This window comes from Vigna angularis, chromosome 9 (assembly GCF_016808095.1).
Source record: "Vigna angularis cultivar LongXiaoDou No.4 chromosome 9, ASM1680809v1, whole genome shotgun sequence".
NCBI classification, from domain to species: domain Eukaryota; kingdom Viridiplantae; phylum Streptophyta; class Magnoliopsida; order Fabales; family Fabaceae; genus Vigna; species Vigna angularis.
The window spans coordinates 13,908,149-13,916,730 of NC_068978.1; the positions used below are offsets into that span (position 1 = coordinate 13,908,149).

General features: G+C 40.4%; 1 protein-coding gene across 1 annotated transcript; it reads right to left on the minus strand.

The window, feature by feature from the left end:
• Positions 1–4,222: 4,222 nt before the first annotated feature.
• LOC108346506 (uncharacterized) lies at positions 4,223–4,960 on the minus strand. Its single transcript, XM_017585581.1, has 2 exons — positions 4,610–4,960; positions 4,223–4,513 (listed from the first exon to the last, which is right to left on the minus strand). Exons 1-2 carry the CDS (start codon positions 4,958–4,960, stop codon positions 4,223–4,225), a joined length of 642 nt encoding a protein of 213 aa, XP_017441070.1.
• Positions 4,961–8,582: the final 3,622 nt, after the last annotated feature.

Genomic DNA, 8,582 nt, shown 5'->3' on the forward strand with positions numbered 1-8,582 from the left:
ACCTGTGGAGGGTGTGTCATACCCAATGAACTTTGTTCATAAAATTTGATGGTGAGGCGCACGAACCTCGTAATTCTTGAAGGTGAGGCACACGAACCTCCTATAACTTGATGGTGGGGCGCACGAACCTCGTAAAATTTGATAGTGAGGCGCACGAACTTCGTATAACTTGATGGTGAGGCGCACCAACCTCGTAAAAGTAAATGGAGAGGCGCACGAACCTCGTAACTTTATGGTGAGGTGATAACAGTTGAAAAACTATTATTTTCATGCTTAAATTTGATACTAAAAGCAACCTTTAACACTTAGAAACTAGCTTGAAATCATGCTTTTGGTCATATTATTAGAAATAAGAGAGCTGGACAGGTTTATGCTTGATTTCAGTGTTTTATGCAGGTTTTAAGGTGAATTTGGTGAAAGAAGTGAAGAAGGATAGAGATGGAATCAGAAAAGACATCAAAAAGTGCAAAAGGAGAAGCCGCAACTACCGCTCAGCGGCAGTTTACCGCTGAGCGGCACTCAGAAACTCACGTTGGCTCCGCTGAGGGGTGAAAATGCCGCTAAGGTGGAAGAATCAACTCACGCACTTACCGTTGAGCGGTAGTTTACCGCTGAGCGGCACTATTTTGGGCTTGGGTCTAATTTTTTGTAATTTTACGAATAGTATATAAGCTTTAGGTGTTCCTAGGGTTTGTATCTTTGGCTGGGACGAAGCAAACACTCTCTTTTCCACCCCTTGAAGGAAGATCTTAGATGCTCAGGCTATCTCTTCACCTTTCTAGGGTTTTATCTTTCATTCTTTCATTATTGTTCATCTAGTTTCACCATGAATATGGTGAACTAAACCTTGTATTGTTGTTGGGGAATCAATGTAGTCTTGTGAAACTCTCATATATGGAATTAATGTTTTAACATCTTACTTTAAGATACATGCTTTCTTTCATCATTAGTTAGGGTTTTTCCTCTTTGCTTAATGCTTGCTTTGTTTAACTCATTCATCGCTATGATTATTGATTTTGTTGATATGGGAACGTACGGGGAGATCTAGATCCGGGGAATTTCTCCCAATAGCATATTGGTTGCCTTTAAGCTCCTGCACTTCAGAACTAATTACTAGGAATGATAGGAATTGTATGAACTCGTAATTAAGGATAGGCCTTCTTGACAAGGTAATTTAGAGAGTGGCATTAACATTGATGAAAAGATTGATGAATTCCTAAAATATATGAGAGTGGATAAGATGAAATTGATAACCCCAACAACATACTCATCCATTTAATTCATTACGTGTTTGTTTTACTCTTTTTGCCATTGATCAAACTCATGCATACATATTTAATTACTGTCTTTTGCATTAAAAACCTACAATCAATCGTTCACAAGTCTTAAATAATCAACAAATCAGATAACTAACTAGGCCGTGAGTCCTTTGGAAAAGCGATACTTGGTCTTACCTAGTTTTATTACTTGATACGATTCGGTCACACTTGCCGAGGGTTAAACAAGTTTGTGGCGCCGTTTTCGGTGTTCATAAATTTGTCATCATGAGGCGCACGAACCTCGTATAACTTGATGGTGAGGCGCACGAACCTCGTATAACTTGTTAGTGAGGCGCACGAACCTCGTAAAAATAAAAGGAGAGGCGCACGAACTTTGTAACTTGATGGTGAGGCGCACAAACCTCGTAAAATTAAATGGAGAGGCGCACGAACCTCGTAACTTGACGGTGAGGCGCACGAACCTCGTAAAATTAAATGGAGAGGCGCACGAACCTCGTAACTTGATGGTGAGGCGCACAAACCCCATAAAATTAAATGGGGAGGCGCACAAACCTCGTAACTTGATGGTGAGGCACACGAACCTCGTAAAATTAAATTGAGAGGTGCACGAACCTCGTAACTTGATGGTGAGGCACACGAACCTCGTAAAAATAAATGGAAAGGCGCACGAACCTCGTAACTTGATGGTGAGGCGCACGAACCTCGTATAACTTGTTGGTGAGGCGCACGAACCTCGTAAAATTAAATGGAGAGGCGCATGAACCTCGTATAACTTGACGGTGAGGCGCACGAACCTCGTAAAATTAATTGGAGGGGCGCACGAACCTCGTAACTTGTTGGTGAGGCGCACGAACCTCGTAAAATTAAATGGAGAGGCACACGAACCTCGTAACTTGATGGTGAGGCACACGAACCTCGTAACATGATGGTGAGGCGCACAAACCTCATAAAAATAAATGGAGAGGCGCACGAACCTTGTAACTTGATGGTGAGGCACACGAACCTCGTAAAATTAAATGGAGAGGCGCACGAACCTCGTAACTTGATGGTGACGCGCACGAACCTCGTAACTTGATGGTGAGGCACACGAATCTCATAAAATTAAATAAAGAGGTGCACAAACCTCGTAACTTGATGGTGAGGCGCACGAACCTCGTAAAATTAAATTGAGAGGTGCACGAATCTCGTAACTCGATGGTGAGGCGCATGAACCTCATAAAAATAAATGGAGAGGCACACGAACCTTGAAACTTGATGGTGAGGCGCACGAACCTCGTAAAATTTGATGGTGAGGCGCACTAACCTCGTATAATTAGATGGTAAGGCGCACAAACCTCGTAAAATTTGATGGTGAGGCACACGAACCTCGTGTAACTAGATGGTGAGGCGCACGAACCTCGTGGAGGGGGTACCACCTTTGATTTCACTTGAGAGGTGTACTTTCCCTATGAATCTCGTTGTAGAGGGGGTATCACCTTTGATTTCGCTTAAGAGGTGTACACTCTCTATGAATCTCGCTGTAGAGGGGGTATCACCTTTGATTTCGCTTAAGAGGTGTACTTGCCCTATGAATCTCGCTGTGGAGGGGAAATCACCTTTGATTTTGCTTAAGAGGTGAACTTGCCCTATGAATCTCACTATGGAGGGGGTATCACCTTTGATTTCGCTTAAGAGGTGTACACTCTCTATGAATCTCGCTGGGGAGAGGGTATCACCTTTGATGTCGCTTAAGAGGTGTACACTTTCTATGAATCTCGCTGTGGAGGGGTATCACCTTTGATTTCGCTTAAGAGGTGTACTTGCCCTATGAATCTCGCTGTGGAGGGTAAATCACCTTTGATATTGCTTAAGAAGTAAACTTGGCCTATGAATCTCACTATGGAGGGGGTATCACCTTTGATTTCGCTTAAGAGGTGTACACTCTCTATGAATCTCACTATGGAGGGGGTATCACCTTTGATTTCACTTAAGAGGTGTACTTGCCCTATGAATCTCGCTGTCGAGGGGTATCACCTTTGATTTCGCTTAAGAGGTGTACTTGCCCTATGAATCTCGCTGTGGAGGGGGTATCACCTTTGATTTCACTCAAAAGGTGTACTTGCCCTATCAATCTTGCTGTGGAGGGGGTATCACCTTTGATTTCGCTTAAGAGGTGTACACTCTCTATGAATCTCGCTGTGGAGGGGGTATCACCTTTGATTTCGCTTAAGAGGTGTACTTGCCCTATGAATCTCGCTGTGGAGGGGAAATCACCTTTGATTTTGCTTAAGAGGTGAACTTGCCCTATGAATCTCACTATGGAGGAGGTATCACCTTTGATTTCGCTTAAGAGGTGTACACTCTCTATGAATCTCGCTGTGGAGGGGGTATCACCTTTGATTTCACTTAAGAGGAGTACTTGCCCTATGAATCTCGCTGTGGAGGGGGTATCACCTTTGATTTCGTTTAAGAGGTGTACTTGCCCTATGAATCTCGCTGTGGAGGGGGTATCACCTTTGGTTTTGCTTAAGAGGTGTACACTCTCTATGAATCTCGCTGTGAAGGGGGTATCACCTTTGATTTCGATTAAGAGGGGTACTTACCCTATGAATTTCGTTGGAGAGATGTATAAACCTTGTTTTTTTTTTTGAAGAAAAATGAGATTTGGTGCCAAGATGAAAACTGGGCTTGAGTGTTAGGATGAAAACTGGGCTTTGGTCCTAGGATGAAAACTAGGCTTTTTTTTTTTTTTTAATTCTTTGGTGCCAGAATGAAAGTTGGGCTTTAGTGCCAGGATGAAAACTAGGCTTGGGTGCCAGGATGAAAATTGGGCTTTGGTGGGAGAATGAAAACTAGACTTTTTTTTTTTTTTAATTCTTTGATGCCAAGATGAAAACTGGGCGTTGGTGCCAGGATGAAAACAGGGCTTTGATGCTAGGATGAAAACTAGGCTTTGGTGATAGTTATGAGTGGACGCATGACCTCCCCATATGGGTATTGCTATTATTGCATGTACTCCCATTTCCTTCTCCTTTTCCGGATAAAACGACTTTTTTGGAATAGTGGTCGAAGATGTAATTTTGCCATTCTTCAGCCCAAGCTCGACTATTTTGGTTTATGATGATGATACCAGTGAATTTTGAAGTCACACTTTCGATCATATGCTCATGAAAAGGTGATGATAGTGTGCTCACAAACATTCCAACCATCTCCTTGTTGTATAGAGGCAGCTCTACTTGTGCTACCAATTCTCTCTATAGTTGCACATACAACTTAAAAAAAATTCGTCCTCTATGGTGCAATTGTAACCTATCTAGCACGACGTTTATGTTGTATTTATACTGCCTTACAAAGACATCCGCCAAATTTGCCCAAGAACAAATATGAGAGAATTCCAGATGCGTATACCAACTCAATGATGATTCAGCCAAGCTATCTTGAAATAAATGGATAAGCAATTTTTCGTCATGAGCGTAAGCAGCCATTTTTCGGCAATACATGGTCAATTGATTTTTAGGGCATGTGCTACCCTTATATTTCTCGAATTCTGGCACCTTAAACTTATGTGGGATTATCATACCTGGGGCCAGGCTCAACCTCGCCACGTCACCAAACCCGTAACTTTCAGAACCCTCTATGGCTTTTAGCCTGTATTCCAGTACTTCAAGTTTACTTTTCTCTTCTTCTGTGCCAGTGTGCATGGTTGCCTTAGTCGAAACATCATGTGCAACAACTGTGTGAGGAGACTTGGATATTTCATTCACCTTTGTCTCTATCGTGTGGATAGGCCCTTCAGCGCTACTACGTTATTGGTTATGGGAAATGCCAAAGAAGTGTGCTCTGCCTCTGAGTGATCTCCAATGAGCAGTGTGTAACCTGGTGGCAAACCATACATTGGAAACGTGAATTGTGTGCCCACAACGTTATGTGCTGGAGGATGAGCCTTATCCTCGGCCTTTACAAATGAAGTCTCTCTTGTAACCTTCATGGCTTTCAAAGCTTCCAAGATTTGATCGATTTGATCTTTTAGTTGGCTAATATTATCCTTTACAACTTCACGTTCCTCTTCCCCAAATTTCCATAGCTTCATAATTTGCTCGAGTCCCAGAAGGATGTCGTGGAAGTCCCGCAATTTTTTTTAATTTTTTTATACTTTTTTGGCTTTTAGTACTTCTCTGCATTCTACGCCATGGTAAAGCGTGCTTGATGTATTGATATATGGGTGGGAATTCGCGTGAGATCCTCATTCACCCCTTTTTTTTTGAAAATTCTGAACTTTTTCACTTATGTACTTTTTAAAAAGGTTTCCATCGAATTCATGAATTCTCGTTGGAGTTGGAGATGCATGGTGTGTTATGTTTTTTCTTCTCTTTTCTTTGAACCCCTACGATGATGCATGCATGATGCTGAATGTATGAATGCATGGACCTATAATGAAAAACCTGGTTTCGACCAATGCCTAGTAGAAGACCTGGCTAACCCTAATATGTGAGAGAAAACCTGACTAACTTGAAAGAGGAAACCTAGATGTATGCTAAGCTTTTTGTATTTTTGAATGAAAGAGATTTGATAACCACATAAAAAAGTTCCAAATAAAGTTTCTCAATGACGAAGATATATACATGATAGTTATTTATGCAGATAAATAGTTATGACTTTTTTCATGATGCAATACTGTGCAAGTATTTTTTTTTTGAAAAAAAAGTAATGTCTTGCCTTTGATTGATTTTTTTTCTATTATTATTTTATTTTTGCAGAGTCAATTTGAAAACAATGGATGTCAAAAATTTTGAAGTCAGATATTCAAAACAGTGCTTGGCATTTTCTTTTGACATTGATTTGTGCATGCTTAAATTCAGAGAAAAGTTGAAAGTGGTAAGGATTTAAAAGGATTTAAAGGACATTGGGATAGCCTCGTTGGCGTGTAATATGTGAATATGAGATACAATACATCAAAATGAGTATGGAGATATGGATCCATGAATGTCAAAGCTACCCCAGTTTTTAGGCATGGGTTTTGTTCAAGATAAGGAATGGGTATGGAAATGATTTATCGAAAAAGGATTGCCCCAATTGGTTTGATTTTCTTTTGCATGCTTTTGGTTAGTTAGGGAGTTCCCAAATAGCATAAGCGAGAATAACTTTGGCAAGACCAATATGCTATAGTTTGTGGGTAGTAATAGTGTTTGTTAAAGCCAAACTCTTTTTCTTTTGGGGAAGGCTGGAGGATGAGTGTTTTCAAGCAATGCGCACACACATATCACAACAGAAAATACTATCAGTTACTTAAAATAGTTGGTCGCAAAAACGTATGATAATAAATTACTCAAAATGTAATGATTTCTCTTTCTATGTTTTTTTTTGCGAGCTGAAAATGATAGAACTTTTTGAAAAATATTTTTTTATATTTTCCTCTTATCGCATTCGTTTGTTTTTTTTCAAGAAATTGAATTTGAAGAAAACTATCAACTGGGCCCAATGGGCTTAAAAAAAGGTTCTTGTTACAGTGAATGGAAATTAAGTTTGCCATTTTCATTTTTTTTCTGTGTTTTGAAATTTTGATTCTCTTTTTTTTCAAAAACAATTCTTTCTAAATATTATTGATGAACTATTTCTTAAATAACATGATGTCAACCTGACTTGTTCAAAAATGTTTTTTTTTTTAATTTTTAAGACTCAAAATAGGTTACAAAGAATGATACTTATTTTTTTGATGAAGAAACATGTCTACACATTAAATTATGATTGCTATATTTTCGAAAATCTTAACTTAGATATGTTGCCCCTGATTTGTTTTTATTCATTTTCAATTTTTTTATTTTTTTGCTAAAAAGATTGCTTGCGATCACTTTGAGATAGTGCCCCTTATAAACTGATTTTTTTATGGATAAAATGAGTGATGGAAAATCATGAAGAAGAAAACTATTTTTGTGATTTCATGTCATACATGCTTCAAAAAAAAAGTTCATTAATTCAATTGATTAAAAAGTGTTTATTTTGCCTTATTTATTTATGCATTAAAGCATGACATTTCTGTTCTTGTTTTTTTTATTTAAATAAAAACAAGACACATTTATTGTTATGTATAAAGAAAATGAAGGAAATGATAAAAATGTTGCTAATGCATTGATAAGTGCCAAGAATTGCATATCCCGAGCACTTATTTTAATCTCCTTTGATGCATTATGGAGTAAAATCTCATGAAAAGTTGTATAATATGTATATATTGTTGATTTTGTATCAGTTTGAGTGTTTTTGTGTGTTTATTTTTACATCAGAATAAGGATTGGAAAGAACGAATGAGTCCAGTGACGAACAGACGCTCGCCCAGCGACGAACGGAGGCTCGCCCAGCGAACGGACGCTCGTCCAGCGAGCAGTGGATGCTCGTCCAGCGAGACCAGCAAGTGGATGCTCGCCCAACGAGAGGACGCACGCTCGCCCAGCGAGGACGCTCGTCCAGCGAGCAGCGAACGCTCGTCCAGCGAGCTCTCGCCCGTGATCAGCAAGTAGACGCTCGCCCAGCGAGAGGACGCTCGTCGACCAGCGAGGACGCTCGTCCAGCGAGCAGTGGACGCTCGTCCAGCGAGTAGTGGACGCTCGTCCAGCGAGGACGCAAAAGTGGACGCTCGCTCAGCGCGCAGTGGACGCTCGCCCAGCGAGCGCGTGCGCCCAGCAAAAAATGACGCTTGCCTAGCGAGCTTGCACTAGTCGCCCAGCGACCCGACCCTATTCGCCCAGCGAAAAATCACTTACGACTCATCTCTTTAAGAATGCGAACCAGAGGCAGAGAAGTTAGTTTTTGGAGGGGGAAAACCCTCCTAGAGCTCAAGGACGAAGATGTGGAGGCGCGACTTCACTACAGGAGCTCATGGAGGCCGCTTGGGGCATGTGGAAGCATCTCTTTTCTCCTCCTTGGGTCTTCTTCTTCTCCCATCCAACATGTTTGTAAGCTTGAGGTTCTTCCATGGAAATGGAGAACCAGTTTCATTTTGTAAAGATTTGATGTAATTACTGAATTCTTGTGTATTTGAAGAATGATTTGATTATATATATGCCTGCTTTGTTAATTTCTTGTTTCTTGTTTCAAATCTTAAATCTTGCATGTAATGGGTACGTTCATGACTTGATTTTGGGGTTTCATGGGTTATGGGGACGTAAGATGGAACCTAGAAATGAAATAAGAGTCCTTGTGGTTCATTGATTCTAGGGATGGAAGATGATTTGCATGTTGTCTTAAGATCCTAGTTCTTAATGCGGGTTCACTTGTTAGATTGTCCAAGGGATTGGAGTTTGATGAGGAAAACCTAGACTTTTTCACCTA

What these genes read in the sequence shown, in the direction of transcription:
- LOC108346506 (XM_017585581.1), bottom strand. Translation starts at nt 4,960, where the DNA reads ATGCACACTGGCACAGAAGAAGAGAAAAGTAAACTTGAAGTACTGGAA. An exon ending in CAAATTTGGCGGATGTCTTT is followed by an intron (nt 4,514 to 4,609) that starts GTAAGGCAGTAT and finishes GTGCAACTATAG; the next exon opens with AGAGAATTGGTAGCACAAGT.